This window comes from Trichogramma pretiosum, unplaced genomic scaffold (genome assembly GCF_000599845.2).
Source record: "Trichogramma pretiosum strain Unisexual culture from Peru unplaced genomic scaffold, Tpre_2.0 scaffold4, whole genome shotgun sequence".
Lineage (NCBI taxonomy): Eukaryota > Metazoa > Arthropoda > Insecta > Hymenoptera > Trichogrammatidae > Trichogramma > Trichogramma pretiosum.
The window spans coordinates 1665614-1685452 of NW_019641688.1; the positions used below are offsets into that span (position 1 = coordinate 1665614).

Genomic DNA, 19839 nt, shown 5'->3' on the forward strand with positions numbered 1-19839 from the left:
CGACGCTGCGGCGGCTGTGGCCGCGGCTCTCGTCTCCTCGTTTCGAATCTTATATGTATGAACTATTTTCTGTCGCGGATCGCGGCCTTTAGACTCGATCCACTGGTCGATCGATGGATCATTAGCAAGAATCTGCACCTACCTGTTGTCGTTGATGCCTGTGGAACTTGACCAGGGCACTTCTCGATGTCTCTGCTTGGCCATGATCGGCTGATCTGATGCTCGCACCATCGTAGTTGCTGTTGCTGCTATTCAGACTCACGATGAAATTTTCATCACGACTTTCAATTTCGATCTTTGTAGTTTTTGTTGGCGCCGGTTTGTTGTTGTTTTCCTGCGCACTATCAATTCTATCCAGGTCACTACTTCCAACGATCATGGTTGCGCGCGACAATTGTCGTCTCTCTGAAAATCGGCAATCGTATTTGTTAATACAGAGCTGTGTGTGTCTCGATATGTAGGTTACACGCGATCTCGATCACCTTCCACTTCTCATTATGCTTGTTTACTTATTTTCAATTCGATAATATTATTAATTTTGCGATCTGAAATTCACGTCAAGTGGTCGAACTGACGATAATTCGAAGAAACGATCGACATCGATTCAAACTGCAGACGCTGCCCGACGCGAGTAACGGAAAACATTTTCCCGCGCATTTCATACAAACCGCAAGGTCGAGCGACGAGATGCACAGGAAAGGATCGTTGGCGATTTGAACGACGTCAAAACGGTTAAAACGATGAAATGTTTCCGCCGCACGAGAGACACAGCACGCGCCCGCCCGCCCGCTCCGAAATATTTGTGGCTGCCAGCACGTGTGTGCAGTTTGCACTGCCGCCCGCGATCGACCAAACAAAACCGACGACATGCAATTCAGAGCTGCAGTCTCAGATTTTAGCAGTGTCGAGGACGATGCGAAGCTGCTCGCACGAGCCTTTCGCGTTACTCCGAATCATCATCATCCCCGTCGTTATTTTTTTGTTAATCAAACCGCATCGACGTCCGAGCAGGATAGCGATTCAAAATGTCCTACACTTACCAACGATTTCACGCCGATCAGCCGCGCCAACAACAGCAGCGGGTCAAGAGTCAAGTGCAGCAGGCAAACGTCGCCGCGGCGGCGGCTGATAATATTGCAGGTGCAGGTGGCACTGCCGATAGTTTATATAGTCCTACGGCGACCAGCGCCGCTGCGAATATATACTCCGATGTTGTGGTGGCGGTGCCACCGCCGCCGACACTGGTAGTAGCGGCCGAACAGTCGACGCGAGTGCAGGTGCACTACCAAGCTGCATCGAACGTCGCCAATGTAGTCGTTACGCGCAGGAGAAAACGTCCGATTCGGGACAAGCTCTTGGCCGATATGGCCTCGGATAAGGTACGGACTCGCTTATGAGATCGTCGCACGGCTTTTATTATCGCAACTCCTATCTCCCTTTATTGCTGCACTTGCCACTGCTTTGGATAATTCAGTACTCGCGATTCTCGCACTCCCCTCGACCGAATTCGTTAGTCCGACGTTAACTGCAACTTTACATAACCTGGTACAGTCGTTTGTTGTTGTTTTTGCGCGCTTTCCGCTCGACAACCCCCCCTCGCACGACGAACGGTCCCCATGCATTTTGAAATCGACACGACCAAAGAAGATAGATACTACATATAGAAGTCCGTTTCCCTATAGTCTGGTGAGGACAATTTTCGAACCCGACTTGTGAGTACTGAACCCACAAGATGGATGGCGCCACAGGCGGATGTCGGTAATTAAAGAAAAAAAATTTTTTTCCGATGCCGGGATTTGAACCCGAGGCCTCTGCGCGGAAGTCGAGCGGGCTAGCCACTCGGCCAAACGGCCATGTTACCACTGACAACTCAAATTTCTTATTTGAATTATGCATGGTCGTGAACTGTGGATATATGATTGCCGCAGACAATTTCATGAAAATAAAATACATTTTTACTATAAAAAATTATTTTATACTTATCTCGACCTACGACGTACATATTTTGGTATGTAAAATTATTCTCTTTTTAATAAGATGTTTTTTGTAAGATATATATACAATTTACCAACTGTTTTTAACTTATTGAATATAATTAATTAACTAACAATTAATTAATATATATTAATATAAACAAGCTGAAATTTTTTTAAAATGATGCCTGTAAACGATAACTGAAAATGCAAATTATAAACAGTTCTGCGCTCGGCTAATTGCAGCTACAATACGTTCATTATTATAAAATTAATTTTATATTAGTACTAAAATAGTATAAATTAAGAGGATATAAGCATTAATAAGAAACGCAAATAAAACAAAATTTGAAAGTAATGCAGCTGAAATCACTCGATGGAAACCAAGCGGGAAGGTGGCAAAACATTTCCATCAGGAGAGGATGGGATAGGTTGTTGAAATTTTGCGTAATTAATCTCGTAGTTTTACTACTAAAACAGAAACTTCAAAACACATGCAATTTTAAGAGTTAATTAACGCAAATTTCGGGGGAAAAGAGGTGAGCTGCATACCTATGGAACTTAAAATGAAGTATTAATATTATTGATATATATTTAAAAATTAAAGAAAATTAAATTTGGCTAAGTTTTTGTAATTTTAAATTAGGTTTAGCAGCACAAGTTCCAACATTACGCTTTTTAGATTCTCTAATTTCTCTGCTCATCCATTTAGCGCGGTATTTTAAATGTAAAATTACAAAAGATTTTAGTATACAATTTTGATGTTCATGATTACAATCATCATGAATCCAAAATTCAGGAAATTTTAAAATTATTGCATCGCGAATTAGGGAATATAAAAAGATAGATAAATTTTCTCTGTGCGAGTTTTCCGAAAAAGCCCTTTCAAAAATTTCGTATGAAGTTAAAACTACATTAAATAAAAGTTCAGAAGGAACTTGTAAACTACCACATATGTCACTCTGCACAGATGGATATGCTTTAAAAAATAAGAAAGTGTCATTGGGAGAATTCAATTGCAATATATCATTTTCGGTATATTTAGCGAAACATTCATTACAATTATACAATTTATTCAATCTATACGCTAAATAACCCGAAATGTATTTTTTTGTTTGGTTTTCAAGTGATGATGTTTGTGTGGATAAAAGAGGTTCTGTATGAGATGTGTCTGTTGTTGCTGTTTGTGTATCTGTTCTTGGGTCTGGTGTCTGTGCTGATTGATATTTTGAATCCAATTCATTCCAATACGCTTCATTTTCAGTAAACCAATCCTCTACATTTTTATTAATTTTTTCTGTTAAATCACCCGATTTGTCCCTATTTAACTTATTAAAATTAGAAATTAATAAACGCGAGTTATCGGCTTCACAATTCGTTCCTTCCTGTGGTACTAACAAAGTAACAAGAACCGCATACTGGATGTTTTTAACGCACTGGGTAAGCGTAGGGTTATTGTTATAACCACAACGTTCTCTCAAAAATCCAAAAAAATTTTCTAGCTTATCTTGATTCAAACGTGAAGTTAATAAGTAACTGACACCTTCAGATTTGAGTCTGTCCCATAGTAAAAGAATCCCGTTAATTGTTAAAATAAGATTTTTAAAAGCAGGGGAATGACTATCATCATCTATTAATCTAAGCCAAGCTAAAGAATCCTTTAATTCATCTTCAACTTTCGAACTTTTCGATGAGAGCCCTCTCCTATAAGGATTGGAATCGGTCGAAGAGCGAGCATTGAGACAATCAAAAATTCTGTTGATTCTACTACAAAAATCGGATGTTGCAGCTGCTATTGCCAGATCAGCATTATTTAAACCAACTTCTCTATTGATAGTGGCTGTCATTAAAGCAGCACCTACCGAATGACTAAATACTTGTACAGCTAAGCTAACTTTCATTTTTTCAAAATTATTGGGCTCTATATGACGTTTAGATAATTTAGGTGCTGCTTTACACGGTTTGCCTTGTTCAAGCTCATAAAGCTTTACTATTGGCTTCCATGAAACTACATTTCCGTTTACTTTAAAATTATTAGATATCAAGGTGTTTCTAATGCATTTAATTATGTGAGGAGTGTCAAAGCCGAAGGTAATCTTGCTCTCTCTAAAAGTAAAAAAAGGATTATCGAGAGTAATACCCAGTTGCTTTACGGCGGATTGATTGCATGCAGACTGGTCACAAACCATATGGTAGATAATAAAGCCTGCTTCAGAAGCAAGTTCTATTACCTTTGTGATAAGAACTTTTAATTTAGCTGCTGTAACAGAACCAGCGCAAGGAACATAAAAAAATGGTTGTTTCCAGTTGTGAATCAATCCACCGAGCATAAACACTAAAACATGCGTAGCGACTTTGTTACCCCGACCACCTAAATCAAGTCCTAAATCTTCATAACCCTCTAAAATATCAAATTTACTATTAAATTCCAAACCCGGTTTAATCATAAGTTCGTCCCACATTAAAACCGATGCTTTTTCAAAAACTGATTTTGACTCTAATTTTATTTTTAATTGTGAATATAAATTAGCATTTTCCCCTGGCCTCAAATTTATGTTATTAACCCACTCATAAACTAACGTAAGACACGGAAGGTGAAAAAAATTTGATAAATATTTGTACGCTTTGGGAGACTTATAGTAAAGACCTAAAGCAAATTGCTTTTCGTCTTCTTCCCATTTAATTTTTTTCGAATGGTTTATCTGCATTATAAAAAAATCTAAATTTTTGCCCTGAAGATAATTGCTAGCACCGATAATGACGTCTTCTTTAGTTAATTTAACGACGCGTTGTTTATCTCGTTTTATTTTTTGATTTAGAAATTTAACTTTTTTCTGCAAACGACTAATTTTATTTTTCAAAATTTCATTTTTACGCGACAAAGATATTTTTGTATTACGTCTACGCCCTGAGAAGTTAACGAAGGGAGAGCAGATATTCGGCAAACATGGATCGGGAATTGGAATATCAATTAAATCATTTTGGGGAACTTGTGCTACTTCATCTAACCGTAATTCAGGCGGGTTTCTAATTTCTAATTCATGGAAAAATTTTGGTGTAACGCCTTGAATTAATTCTTTTTTATTATTAACACCAACAATACGAAAATCACTATCAAGAAAATGTGCACTGCATACCCGTCTTTCACCAAGCTGCGTATCGGTTAGAGTAGCAAGAGATGGATTGCCACTTCTTGCTATCCAATCATCTCGACTGTAATAAAATAATATGTCGAAAAAAACCAAAATATAGTATAGATAAAGGAGAAAAAGATATTCAAATTATAAAGAAGTAAACAGTAGCATAGCTGAGTGGTCGCAGAGCTCACTGCGAGGAAAAATTAAAAATTTTATTCAAATTTATTAGTTAGTTTAAAAAAGTTAAGTTTTTCATCTTTCAGTAAGCAATCGGAATGAGCCGAATCAATTCAGCTCGTAGAAATATTTTAGTCTTTATAAATAAACAATATTGTTTATAGGGTGGGCCCTCAACAACCAGCTATGCAACGGTCAGTAAATTACGAAAAAGTTCAAAATATTTTGTATTGCATGCGTTTGAAGTACACACAGTTATTAAAACGTTCCCAAAAATGTGTAGAAAATAAAGCTTGCGATAATAGTTTTAGCTTTGAAGATAGAGCAATATAGTACATTTCTTTTTTGAAAGGGCCACAAAAAAGCTCACACAATTGAAAAACTTAAAATAAGACTCACCTTATAATAAGTTAAATTGGAATAAATATTTCTACTTACTAGCAGGACGTTTAATATAAAACCACCGGACATTTTTCTAATCGTTAATGTTCTCGAACGCGTATTACTTAAAAGGCTTATGCAGTGCATGAGTTTGGCGTCTTGTACATTTCGAGACATTCACGAACATTAAAAACTTTTATGCGTATGAACACATTTACAATGAAAAGGTGTGCACGGATATTTTAGTCTAGGATCCACACAGGTGCCCGCTTCAAAATGAATCCCGAAAGCTAAACAATTTTCCGTCATTCTACTCTAAATGAAAAAACGGAGAGATTGAATTTTTAAACGTCAAAATCGGTTAATTAGAAAAAAAGTTATGGCCAATTTTGTGTTTTCTTATCAAGTCGAGCCAAANTGTATATATATCTTACAAAAAACATCTTATTAAAAAGAGAATAATTTTACATACCAAAATATGTACGTCGTAGGTCGAGATAAGTATAAAATAATTTTTTATAGTAAAAATGTATTTTATTTTCATGAAATTGTCTGCGGCAATCATATATCCACAGTTCACGACCATGCATAATTCAAATAAGAAATTTGAGTTGTCAGTGGTAACATGGCCGTTTGGCCGAGTGGCTAGCCCGCTCGACTTCCGCGCAGAGGCCTCGGGTTCAAATCCCGGCATCGGAAAAAAATTTTTTTTCTTTAATTACCGACATCCGCCTGTGGCGCCATCCATCTTGTGGGTTCAGTACTCACAAGTCGGGTTCGAAAATTGTCCTCACCAGACTATAGGGAAACGGACTTCTATATGTAGTATCTATCTTCTTTGACACGACTGTTCTATATGTTAGGCCCGTCGAAGAATCGCCGATTCATGAATGACAATTTCCTCTTTTACAGCCCTCTACTCTTTTAGAGCTCTTTTTACAGCCTTTACGACTTTGCGTATTCCGCGAACGTTTAAATAAATACAGATATATAGCGTATCGACGCCGAGAAATGCTAATGCACCTGTCGGTTGCGTAGGCACTCATTACAACGTCAAAACAAATCGATACTACCACCAGACTATACGTCTGTTTTTAATTTATTATATTTACGACGCACTATTTTAGCATTTTACCAAACTTTAAATCACGTGGAATTTTAATGATTTATTTAGTGGCAAACCAATATGAGTAATTGCTAAATAATAAACCAACATTTTTTTTCTTCATCTATGAAAACTTAAATATACAGTTTTACTGAATTATTTACACTTATTTATCATAATAAATTGAATTTTATTTTTTTTAGGTCTTGTTCCGACTGGATCTACCCCATGGTCCAGGAACTCTTTATATTTCATGGAGACCTAGCAATAGTACTCACTTGGCAACTACAGGATGCGATTCTACAGTTGCTATTGTGGACAGGCAAGGAATATTGGAAGAAAGATTGCAGTTGCCTGGCTTATGCTCTGGCTTTGGTTGGGATGCAGATGGTGATATTCTAGCAGCAGTCAGCAGTAGCGCATCTACAATTATATTATGGGACGCTACAACAGGAAAAAAGTCTCAAGTCGATGCTGGTGTCCGAGACGGATTAACTTGCATGATGTGGTCCAAAAAAAATTCAATACTTGCTGTTGGTACTCAAAAAGGAAATCTTGTAATTTATGATCATATGAATGCCAAGTATGTGATTAGTCTTAACAAAATATTGTTTTCTCTTTTCTATTTTCATGATTTAATTATTCAATTTGTAGGAGAATACCAATATTGGGTAAACACAAAAAACGTATCTTATGTGGTGCATGGTCTATGGAAGGATTCTTAGCCTTAGCTAGCGAAGATAAAATGCTTAGTATTAGTGACGCTAGTGGAGATACTTATAGAGAAGTTGAACTACATGGCAATCCATCAAATGTTCAGTTCAGTGAAATGAAAACAGATCAACGCATCGGGGGAGATACTACAGTCTGTATTTTTTTAATATATGTCTTAAATATTAAATGATTCTTATTAATAACCAATTATTCTATAGGTATCACTGATAATTAATAAAACTACTTTGTATCTTTACAACATGATTGATGCAGATAATCCTATTGAGTTAACTTTTCAAAGAAGATATGGTCCTATTGTCTCTTATAATTGGTAATTAATTATTTTTTCCACAAAGTTTGTTTTTATTACCTTTAATTATAATTATAACTATTTTTTTTTATAAAGGTATGGGGATGGTTACATACTTATTGGTTTTGAAGCTGGATATGTTACAGCAATCTCTACTCATATCAAAGAAGTTGGTCAAGAACTTTTTCAAGTAAAAAATCACAGAGATTGTTTAAATGATTTAGCCATCAATGAAATTACTGGTAAAGTTGTTACTTGCGGAGATAACAATTTAAAAATTCATAGTCTTCAAAATTTGGAAGAAACAGAAAAAGTTATAGTTGTAAGTGGTGAAACTGGAGTGAACATAGCAAAATGGTCTGCAGATGGTTCAATGCTTGCTGCAGTTACACACTCTGGAAATGTTTTAATTTACTTAGCACAAATACCTAGAATAATAAGTGTATCAGGAAATAGAATAGCTGTTTTAGCAAGCCTTAATGAAGTGGCCTTACATACATACACTTTGGATAAAGTAAGAAATAATGTTTTCTGAAGTAAGGAAATAATTTAAATAATTTAAAAATGATTATTTTTATTCATTTTTTTTCAGAATAATGCAACACCCTTGATCTTAAATACCCTCATTGAACCTTCAATAATAGCTATTGGACCGTTACATATAGCAGCTGCACTTAACAACAGAGCTCTTTTTTGGAATTCAGCTCCTGGACAAAGCAATACCACAACTATGATACATTTTGAACGAGATTATATGTCATCTGTTGAATCTATGTTATTAAATGAAAATTATGCCTCAGTTTTGTTTGATGGTAAATTACAATTACATGCAGTAAGTATACTTACTACTACTTTTTACAATAAAAATGTATTTACATACATTCAAAAGGAATCATAACTCTAATCTTCTTGAATAATTAGATAAAAACCGACTCTGCATTGATAGATGCGAGAAAAGATTCAAAAATATTTCCGGATCAAAGTGCTTTGAGTTCCAAAATTACTTGTCATGATCTATCAACGGACTTTTTAGTTTATGGAGATGATGTAAGTTGTTTTTATTTATTTTTTGACTTTTCTAAAATTTTTATATTTTCTGTTATTTTAGATGGGTAACATTGTTTATTTTTACCTTGAAGAATTCAAACAAGCTCTTAAATATACCCACAGTCATGGTATAAAAAGTGTACACCTAGATGCCAATGGTTCAATGTTGTGTTTTGTGGACAGTGAATCTGAAGTATTTATTTATGATCCAATAAATGAAGTCGCTTATGAAGCACCAGATAGTCCAGACTCTGTTGAAGGTGTTGTATGGGATCAAAATATCGAAGAGCGTACCACTTTTGCTGTCTATAATAGCACCATTATAACAACTTACGTTTTTATTCGATATCACATTAAAGGTGAAAATTTTCAATCTAATATTAAAATTCATGCAACGTAGAAGTAGCCAATAGATTATTAACACGTGTGCATTTTTTTTTACTTTTCTTGCAGTAATAAACTATTCTTATAAATTAAAAGGTACACAAATAGTAAAAATAAGCGATACCAAGTTACCATCGGACGCCATGCCGGCACTCATGTTTTCCGGAGAAATGACAATGAGTACGGTTGGGAGCAAGCTAATCCAAATCACACTTTCTTCACACGAGGAAATAGGCAATATCGTCGATCAGAAAAAATTAGCCGAAATTTTAGATAAGCAATTACTTTGTGGCAGGTATGGTACCTTTGGTTGATACGCCTTTTTAATGAGACACTTGATTTTATAATCATTAATTTAGATTCCAACGAGCTTGGGATACATGTCAGCGTCTAAACGATGAAAGCAAATGGGTATTACTGGCAGAAACGGCTCTGGAACATTTAGATATTGACATGGGTAAGCAAGTTTATATGAAATTTCGATGCAACAGAATGTAATGACGCGTGTTTTCACAGCAATACGCGTTTATCGTCAAATGGAGGATGCTTCAATGGTTTGGTCCTTGCAAAAGCTCGAAGAAGTGGACGAATACGCTCTCTTATGCGGTCACGTTTGTACTATCTTGGGCAAACACGACGAAGCTGAAAAATATTTTTTGCAGTCCTCTAGGCCTGTCGAAGCTTTGTATCTTCGACGAGATCTCATGCAGTGGGTGCAAGCTTTGAGCTTGGCACAAAGTTTGAAGCCCGATGAAATACCTTACATAGCTAAAGAATACGCTCAACAATTAGAATTCACGTAAAAAATCTTGTTTCACGTTACGATAACGATCGATACAATTTTATAAATTCACTGTTAAATAACGATTTGCAGGGGTGATTATCCAAAAGCACTTGTTAACTACGAGAAAGGACTTTCTGATGCCAAACAAAATTCGAGTCATAAAATACAATGTCTCGCTGGGATAGCTCGTACATCCATAAGGTGTGGAGATAGCCGTAAAGGCGTCAGTATAGCTTTAAATCCTGAAAGCCCTCGTTATGTTAGAAAAGAATGCGCTGAAATTCTCGAGAGCATGAAGGTAAAAGTCTTAATTTATTTTTCAATTTTATTCATTTTTTTTTATAATAATATAAATAATAATAATTTTTTATGATCAGCAATTCAATGAGGCAGCTATATTATACGAGAAAGCCGAATACTTTGACAAAGCAGCATCGGCTTACATTAGATTAAAAAATTGGAAAAAAGTTGGTCAATTATTACCGCAAATATCTTCACCAAAAATTAATATACAATATGCACGAGCAAAGGAAGCAGAAGGAAAGTTTGATGAAGCAGCCAAGGCATACGAAACGGCTAAGGATTACGATAACATAATTAGAATCAATTTAGAATACTTGAATAATCCAGGTAAAATTTGAAATTAATCTTTTGATATTATAGAAGATATATTATTAAAATTTTTGATTTTGTTACAAAGCTCGAAGTGTTGAGGTAGTTCAACAAACTAAAAGCATCGAAGGTGCAAAGATGGTAGCTAGATTTTTCCAGAAAATGAACGACTACAATTCAGCTATAAAATTCCTCATACTATCCAATTGTCACGACGAAGCATTTCAACTTGCCAATCAACATGGCAAAATGGAACTTTATGGTGAAATTTTGGCCAACAATGCTGACGACGGCAATATCAGAAGCGAAGACTTTAGGAGCTTGGCCATTTACTTCGAATCGCAAAAAAACAATCAACTGGCTGGAAAATATTACTTTTATGCTAAAGAATTTCACAAAGCTTTAAAATTGTTGCTCAAAGCAGCTCAGATATCAGCAAAAGACGAAGAGGCCATAAGTTTAGCGATTGATACGGTTGCAACTTCGAAAGATGAAAAATTAGCTAATCAACTTATTGATTTTCTATTAGGCAGCGACGGTATACCTAAAGTACGTAAATTATATGTTTTAAATTACTTGTTATAAAAAAAAATTCCTTAAAATTATTCTTTAACTTAGGATCCCAAATACTTATTCCGGTTGTACATGGCTCGCAAGCAATATCGCGAAGCAGCTAAGACAGCCGTGATAATAGCGAATGAAGAACAAATAAATGGAAACTACAGAAATGCTCATGATGTTTTATTTGCGATGTATCAAGAGCTGAAACGCAATAAAATCAATGCGCCGTTTGAAATGCAGACCAGTATGAGACTACTGCATTCGTACATTCTCGTCAGATTGCATGTTAAAAAAAATGATCACGTTAAGGGAGCAAGAATGTTGATACGAGTTGCAAATAACATTTCTAAATTTCCAGCCCGTACGTATTGATCAATATTAAATTAAATTAAATTCCAGATTCATCTGTTTATTTGTATAACTTATAAAGGTATTATTTTGAATATTAATTTTGATAGATGTGGTTCCTATTTTGACTTCGACGGTAATCGAATGCCATAGAGCTGGTCTTCGAAGCGCAGCATTTAATTTTGCTGCTATTTTAATGCGACCAGAGTACAGATCACAGATTGATGCAAAGTACGCGAAAAAAATAGAAGCTATTGTAAGAAAACCTCCCCGGGGTAGTAAAGAACGCGATGAAGATGAACCATTAACTAGTTGTCCATACTGCAAGTGCCGATTACCTGAATCTGAAGTTAATTGTGATAAATGCAAAAATACTATACCTTTTTGTATTGCAACGGTAAATATTTGTTTTAAATTGAACTATTCTTTGATATTCAAAGTTTTACAATATCTTACCATTTATTTTTTCATTTAGGGTCGTCATATAATTGAAAATGACTTCACGGCCTGTCCGCAATGTGACTTTCCAGCCATAAAAAGCGAATTTTTAAGGTAAAGAATCTTAAAAATGTCTTAAATTATTTTATCATAATTATATCAATATGACCCTTTGAGATCTTTAACTACTGAAAATAATCTTTATATTTTATTTTTATTAAAAAAAATTTATGATTTACAGTATTATAGAAACAGACGAAACTTGTCCAATGTGTTCGGAGCACGTAAATCCAAAAAGTATTCCTACTAATTTGGACATCCGGCCGTACCTGTATTTTCACAGTGAACGTGATCAGAAGATAGAAACTTAGATACAGTGAGTCAAAAGGTAAAAGTATTTCTGTAATAATTAAACCAAAATTCGGTAAATGTTTAATTCGTTTCCTTGCGATAAATGATAGTTGATATGATATTTAAATGTACAAAGCGTCACAAGCTAGGTGCAAACTTTCTTAAAATATTTTAGTTGACATAGTAATATAGAAGAAAGCAGCACCATACAAATTGGTTAAATGAAATTATAAAATGCATAGATTTTTAGCTGAACAAACATGAAAAAATGTTCAATTATGTATTTTATTCTTCTAATATGAAGGTAATGAAAACAAAGAGCCTTGCGAAATTCGTACTTAAATCTTTGATCAAATAATTTCGCGAGTTCCTTTGAGTAAGTAATTTTTATTTTTATTTAAACTACCAGTTCCGTCCAATGTTATTATGTTAGTAAAATGTTAACTATAAATATCGTCAATATTTATGATTAAGCAGCAGCAATGATCTCAAATTAAAATGGAATTTTTTATATTTTGTTTCAAATAGTTATATTCTTCTAAGATGTCAGGCTGAAACGTTATTATTAGTTTTATTCTGTAAAAGTTTACGAGTATTAAAAATTTCCAATTGCAAAAATGTCAAAGATCTGTTTATGTATGCAATGAATTATTTGTCAAAAAATAAAGATTGTCTTGAAAAAAGTCGTCTACGATTATTATATTAGCTGATCGCATGAAAATTATACTCAATCGTGAGCAAAAGATTCAAAAACGAAACACTATGTACAAAACCTACCAAGACTTTCTCTTTTTCGCTTGTTTACACAGACGCATCGCGCGAACGAAATAAAATTCGTATACCGTCCGGGTGCGCGTGGGAGTGAGTTAACGATGGAGTTGTCGAAAAACATATAGATAATTAAGAATAGGTGTAGTGTAGCTTCTCGGACGAAAGATTATTTTTAAAACGTTACTTTTACGAAAGCATATGTGTTAGCGCTGCTCGTTCTGACACGAGCAAACGATTTTTCGCCTTTATTTACTCGAGCAAGCCGTATTCACCTATATACTATAGTGGAGATTTTTGTAAAACTCGAAAGACAGGATGCTAAACACGCGAAAATGAGCGTTTTATATACGCGAGTTTATATTGCGGCCGAGCGCGTTGCGATCTATTTCCAGTCGGCATTATATTGTAATGCAATATACGCGACCACCGATAATGTGTGTGCGTTTCCACCATATAACGTGAATGTTAGAGGCTGATTACACGCGTAATACACTCGATATGAAAACCATTCACGATACTCACTTCTCGGCTCGCACTGTAATTATTGATCGAATTATTATTGGTCGAGGAGCCGTGCGTACAGTCGAATTGAGACGTGGGTATATTGTCGAGAAAAAATTTTAGTCCAGTCAAATTTTATCAAACTTTGTATTAAAACTGAAAAGAATTTACAACCGCAGTAAGTCATTATTAGTTAAATTTGATGTTTATAGGGACGATCAATTAGTACAAAATGTGACACTTGAGTGGAATGAAATATTAACAATTGAGGTATTTGAAAATTAACAAGAATTGAGGGTGATAAAAATTTGATAATTTTAATTTGTCATTAAAGATTTCAATAATATCATAGCAGAAAAATTGATCGTTAACAATTCGAGATTACCATTTTAATAATTCAGCATCCAGAAAAATATTTTTCATGGATATTACATAAATGTTGTTCAATAATATCATAGCCGAAAAATCGTTGATAATTGACAGTTTAAATATTTAGGAAAATATTTTCAAATTAGAATCAAACTGTCATACTTTATATTTATGGGCTCCGACATCGGGATGTAACAATGCAAAGATGATCGTCGTAAATTAGCGAATTAGCAGTAGTAGGTTTTTATTCTTTTTTTGAAAATAATAATTGTCACGATTTTAAATTATTGCATATAAATATTGTCCTACATGTAGGATTAGTGCAAATTTTACAATTACTTCAATTTTTAATTTTTGAACGTAAGTGATCTTATTTTTCATTTCAATTCAATTGGTCCACTTAGCAAACACACAAGCAGCCTAAGCCCATGTGCTGTAGAGCATTTATTCGTAGTTCAGTGTCGCACGCACGTAGAAAACGCACGTTGGGCGAGCTTCTGTCAAACGCGATCGCTGATGCAATACCGGTGCTCAATAATCGCACATGTTGTCGGTAACAAGCTCCGAGAGCCGGCCCATCGTAGAGGTTAGTTTGGTGTATTTTGCATGTGAGTCATTTTTTACTGTTTTAATTGTATACCGTTTAGTGAGTGACAATAACTGTTGATCTAATTGAATTTATCCTTGATATTTCCAAATTTAGGAGAAACTGCACCTGTATTGATTTGTTGAAGTCCTACACTGTAGAATAAGAAGTTAATTTCAATGATGGAGAAAGAAATGTATAGAGAGACCGACAGGGTGAAAAAAATATCCAATGTTACATTTAGCGTTGACAGTTCACATCGCATGAAACTTCAAAGTCACATGCAAGTGGTATGTCAAGAACTTTATACGCTGGATGACCATAAACCAGTTCCTAATGGTTTGCTTGATTCAAGAATGGGCAGTAGCTCAAGCAGTAATCATTGTGGTACATGTGGAAAGAATAATTCACAATGCATGGGCCATTTTGGCTACGTTGATTTAGAATTCCCAGTTTTTCATGCTGGATACTTTAGATTAACTATAAATATTTTACAAACTATTTGTAAAAAATGTTCTCACGTTTTGCTCAGTCGTGAAGATAAAATTAGATTTTTAGCCGCAATCAATAAACCAGACAAGACATATTTAGAAAAAAAAGCTTTGCGTCAAACTATTTTAAAAAAAGCTCAAAAATGTTCAGTATGTCCATACTGTGGTGATGTTAATGGTACTGTTAAAAAGGGTGGTTTTATGAAAATTGTACACTTGAAATATAGAAATAAAAAAGAAACAGATCCTTTGATAAAAGAACAAATAGCAGAAATACAGAATGTCATTGATAATTATTCAGAATTAGAAGGTATGAATAAATCAAATATAGAATTAAATTTGCTTCCAGCACATGTTTTAGAGCTTTTTAAACGCATACCAGAACAAGATATACCTCTTCTTTTGATGAATATCAAGACTAGCCTGCCTGAAGATCTAATTCTTACGAGATTGCCAGTTCCTCCAATTCCTATCAGACCTAGTGTAGTTTCAGATTTGAGAGCAGGTACTAATGAAGATCATCTGACCAGCAGATTGGCCGAAATCATTAAAACCAATGGTTATATTAGGAAAATACAAGAACGTGGTCCTAATGTTCCTCAGTACAATGAGGGTCTTGAGTATTTACAAATACTATGTGCCTTGCTCATCAACAGTGAAATTACAGGTATTCCATATGATAAATCTGTTGTGCCTGGCAAAGGTTTAGTCCAACGTCTGAAAGGAAAGCAAGGCCGTTTCAGAGGTAATCTATCCGGCAAACGTGTTGATTTCTCCAGCAGAACTGTCATTTCACCCGACCCGAACCTAAGAATCGAGCAAGTCGGCGTGCCGGTTGAAGTAGCTAGAACTTTGACTTATCCAGAAAAAGTCACGAAAATAAATATTGAATTTATGAGACAGTTGGTCCTCAATGGACCAGACGTACATCCCGGTGCCAATTACATCATTAAAAGGAAAAACAAACTTATGACAATGTTGAAGCATGCAAGAAACCGTGATCAGGTAGCCAAAAATCTCGATTACGGCGACACGGTCGAAAGGCATCTTCTCGACGACGACGTGGTGCTGTTCAATCGTCAGCCGTCCCTTCACAAACTCAGTATAATGGCCCACAAAGCCAAGGTGCTGCGGGATCGCACGTTTCGCTTCAACGAGTGCGTCTGCACGCCCTACAACGCGGACTTCGACGGCGACGAGATGAATCTGCACTTGCCGCAGACCGAAGAGGCTCGCGCCGAGGCTCTGGTGCTGATGGGCAACAAGTCGAATCTCGTGACGCCCCGCAACGGTGAACTGATGATCGCCGCCACACAAGATTTCATCACTGGATCCTATCTGCTGACGCGCAAAGACAATTTTTTCAACAAAGCTCAGGTCTGTCAAATAATCGGTCAAATCCTCGTTGGCCAGGATTCGAATACCGTAATAACGTTGCCACCACCGGCCATCATGAAGCCGATGGTCCTGTGGACTGGAAAGCAGATTTTCAGCCTGCTGATTCGACCGAACAACAAGTGCCCGATCAAGGCCAATTTGAGAACCAAAGGCAAAGCCTACACGAGCGGCGAAGAGCTCTGCGTCAACGACTCGTACGTCATCATTCGCAATTCGGAGCTGCTGGCCGGCTCCATGGACAAATCGACTCTCGGTTCCGGCTCCAAACAGAACATCTTTTACATATTGCTGCGCGACTGGGGCGAGGACGCGTCGACGTCCGTTATGTGGAGAATGGCCAGGGTGGCCAGTTACTACCTCATGAATCGTGGCTTCTCCATCGGCATCGAGGACGTGACGCCGGGCCAGGGTCTGCTCGACGCCAAGAGAAAGCTGCTCGAAAGTGGCTACACCAAGTGCAACGAGTACATCAAGCGCATGGAAGCCGGCAAATTGGCCTGTCAGCCCGGCTGCAACGAGGAGGAGACCCTCGAGGCCATGATACTCAAGGAGCTGTCGGTAATTCGTGATCACGCCGGTAAGATCTGCCTCAAAGAGCTGCACCCGAGCAACAGTCCGCTCACTATGGCTCTGTCCGGGTCGAAGGGTAGTTTCATCAACATCTCGCAGATGATAGCCTGCGTGGGCCAGCAAGCTATAAGCGGTCACCGAGTGCCCAACGGTTTCGAGGATCGAGCTCTGCCCCACTTCCGCAAGTTCAACAAGGAGCCGGCGGCCAAGGGCTTCGTCGAGAACTCCTTCTACTCGGGCCTGACGCCTACCGAGTTCTTCTTCCACACGATGGGAGGTCGCGAGGGTCTCGTCGACACGGCCGTCAAGACCGCCGAGACCGGCTACATGCAGCGACGTCTCGTCAAGAGCTTGGAGGATCTGGTGCTGCACTACGACATGACCGTGCGCAATTCCGTCGGCGATCTCGTCCAGCACAAGTACGGAGGCGACGCCCTCGACCCCACCTATATGGAGGGCAAAGACTGTCCGGTGGATTACAAGCGCATCCTCGAGGACGTGAGGGCGAGAGATCTCTGCCCCGACGAGGAACCGCTCGACGGCCCGAGCATTACCATAGCGACCGAGAGGTTGCTCAAACAGGACGAGTACAGCTGCTTGGACGAAGAATTCAAGAACGAGATGAAGCAATTCATCAAGACCACCGCCATCAAAGTCTCGAAGATGCGGCAGCACTTGAAGGGCGACGCGCCCGTCAATCGACACATCGAGCGCTTGACTGTGAGGCAGCTAGTCAGTTTCATACACACTTGCAAGGACAAGTACATGAAGGCCAAAATCGAGCCGGGCACCGCCGTTGGCGCCTTGGCCGCCCAGAGTATCGGCGAGCCGGGCACGCAGATGACCCTGAAAACCTTCCATTTTGCCGGTGTCGCCTCGATGAACATCACTCAGGGTGTACCGCGTATCAAGGAAATCATCAACGCGAGCGCCAAGATCAGTACTCCCATCATCACCACGACGTTGGACGACGACACGGATCCGGAGTTCGCTCGTAGAGTCAAGGGTCGCATAGAAAGAACGACTCTCGGCGAAATAACCAAGTGCATTCAAGATGAGGTCGATCCCAAAGGTATCCGTCTTGTTTTAAAAATTGACAGCGAGCGCATAAGACTTCTGAAACTCGAGATCAACATCTACACTATCGCTCATGCGATCTGCACTTCCAAGTTGAAAATCAACGAACAAGCCGTCGAAGTCAATGAAAGAGGCTGGAAGGTCACCATTTATCCCGTCAAGATGAAGTCAAAACTAAGCCTCAGCACTCTGATGGCCAATCTAAAGGAGAACCTGCCCAGCATCGCGGTAAAGGGCATAGCCTCGGTCACGAGAGCGGTCATACACAACGACGACTCGTCGGGCAAAACGAGGTACAAGCTGTTCGTGGAGGGCTACAATATGCGCGAGGTCATGGCCACGCGAGGCGTCAAAGGCGCCAACTGCACGTCCAACAACACCATGGAGGTCTACAGCACTCTGGGCATCGAGGCCGCTCGAACGACCATCATGAAGGAAATCAAGGACGTCATGGAGAATCACGGAATGAGCATAGATCGTCGTCACTCAACCCTCGTTGCCGATCTCATGACCAGGGACGGCACAGTACTGGGTATCAACCGACAGGGCTTGTCGAAGCAGAAGGAATCCGTCCTCAACTTGGCGTCTTTCGAGAAGACCGCCGATCACATGTACGACGCGGCCTATTTCGGACAGACGGACGCCATCACGGGCGTGTCCGAGGCCATCATCATGGGAATTCCAGCTCCCATTGGCACGGGTTGTTTCAAACTTTTACAAAAAGTCGAAAAGGACCCGGTGCAGCCCAAACCGCTGCTGTTTGAATCCCTCGTTAATAAGACCAACAATAATGAGACGAAGGTGAAAGCTTAGCTGCATCTGTTACGTTGTTTAATTTTATTTTCTTCTAGTTGTATTTTTAATAGGAAAAATTTTATTAATATATTTTTATTAATAGCTATAAAAAATTAGAAAATTTGTTTTATATGAATATGTACACAGTGCATGATAGCGCCATACTTAATTTTTATTACAAAAAGAAGAAAAGTCAGTTCCTTCTATTGCATTATTTAATAGGAAAAATTAAATAATAATTTTATAAAATACCTATAAAAAAATTAGTAAATTTATTTTTTATGAATATGCACTATGTGCTTGATAGCACCATAGCTAATTTATACAAAATAAGAAAAGTCAGTTCCATCTGTTGCATTGTTCAATAGGAAAAAGTAAATAATAATTTTATAAAATAGTTATAAAGAAAATTAGTAAATTTGTTATATGTGAATAACACATATTGTGCTTGTAGCACCATAGCTAATTTAACATATAATATTGTTTTCTTCCTGTTGTATGTTTATTAGGAAAAATGTAAATAATATTGAATATTATATGTACAAAAAAAATTAGCAAATTTTTTTTTTTATGTGAACGAGCACACGGTGCTTGTAGCACAACATCTAATTTAATGAATAATAAAATATTTTTCATGCGTTTCAAAAATTTAAAAACCAGCATTTTCATTCGCTCCTTCGCTTTATCTGAAACTACGCTCGATCGCTCATGTGTACTTTGTATACAACTAATGCACGACGAGGAGCGCTATTACACGTACGGTACGTATCGCTGCTGCGCGCATGATGTAACTATTCGCGAATAGCGTGATATAATTTCTAAACTACTCCAAGTCACGCGCAATAATTGCGATCGCGTACAGAAAAAGAGAAAGAGACTCGTTTTTGTACGATTTGAATTGCTTCGGTCTCCTCTCTAGCTCGTATCATAAAGAGACGCTATTAAATGCGACAGTGGTC

The 19839-nt window shown here is 37.6% G+C and overlaps 1 protein-coding gene and 1 pseudogene across 3 annotated transcripts; both read left to right on the forward strand.

Annotated features, from left to right (window-relative positions):
* Nucleotides 1–1102: 1102 nt before the first annotated feature.
* LOC106656008 (WD repeat-containing protein 19) lies at nucleotides 1103–14451 on the forward strand. Of its 3 annotated transcripts, XM_023461579.1 has the most exons (19): nucleotides 1103–1379; nucleotides 6977–7356; nucleotides 7428–7638; nucleotides 7706–7818; nucleotides 7894–8311; nucleotides 8390–8629; nucleotides 8719–8844; nucleotides 8906–9203; nucleotides 9298–9523; nucleotides 9588–9685; nucleotides 9745–10027; nucleotides 10103–10310; nucleotides 10390–10642; nucleotides 10713–11173; nucleotides 11243–11546; nucleotides 11644–11930; nucleotides 12009–12085; nucleotides 12213–12359; nucleotides 14368–14451. In XM_023461579.1, exons 1-18 carry the CDS (start codon nucleotides 1365–1367, stop codon nucleotides 12340–12342), a joined length of 4128 nt encoding a protein of 1375 aa, XP_023317347.1. In that variant the 5' UTR covers nucleotides 1103–1364; the 3' UTR covers nucleotides 12343–12359; nucleotides 14368–14451. The 3 variants fall into 3 exon arrangements, with proteins under 3 accessions (XP_023317347.1, XP_023317346.1, XP_014232105.2); XM_023461578.1 differs by lacking the exon at nucleotides 14368–14451 and having other exon boundaries at nucleotides 12213–12999; XM_014376619.2 differs by lacking the exon at nucleotides 14368–14451 and having other exon boundaries at nucleotides 1365–1379; nucleotides 9325–9523; nucleotides 12213–12999.
* A 6-nt stretch (nucleotides 14452–14457) lies between these two features.
* LOC106656035 lies at nucleotides 14458–19533 on the forward strand (annotated as a pseudogene).
* The last annotated feature ends 306 nt before the right edge of the window (nucleotides 19534–19839 follow it).

What these genes read in the sequence shown, in the direction of transcription:
- LOC106656008 (XM_023461579.1), top strand. An exon ending in TTTTAGTTTATGGAGATGAT is followed by an intron (nt 8,845 to 8,905) that starts GTAAGTTGTTTT and finishes CTGTTATTTTAG; the next exon opens with ATGGGTAACATTGTTTATTT. An exon ending in CATTTCTAAATTTCCAGCCC is followed by an intron (nt 11,547 to 11,643) that starts GTACGTATTGAT and finishes TAATTTTGATAG; the next exon opens with ATGTGGTTCCTATTTTGACT.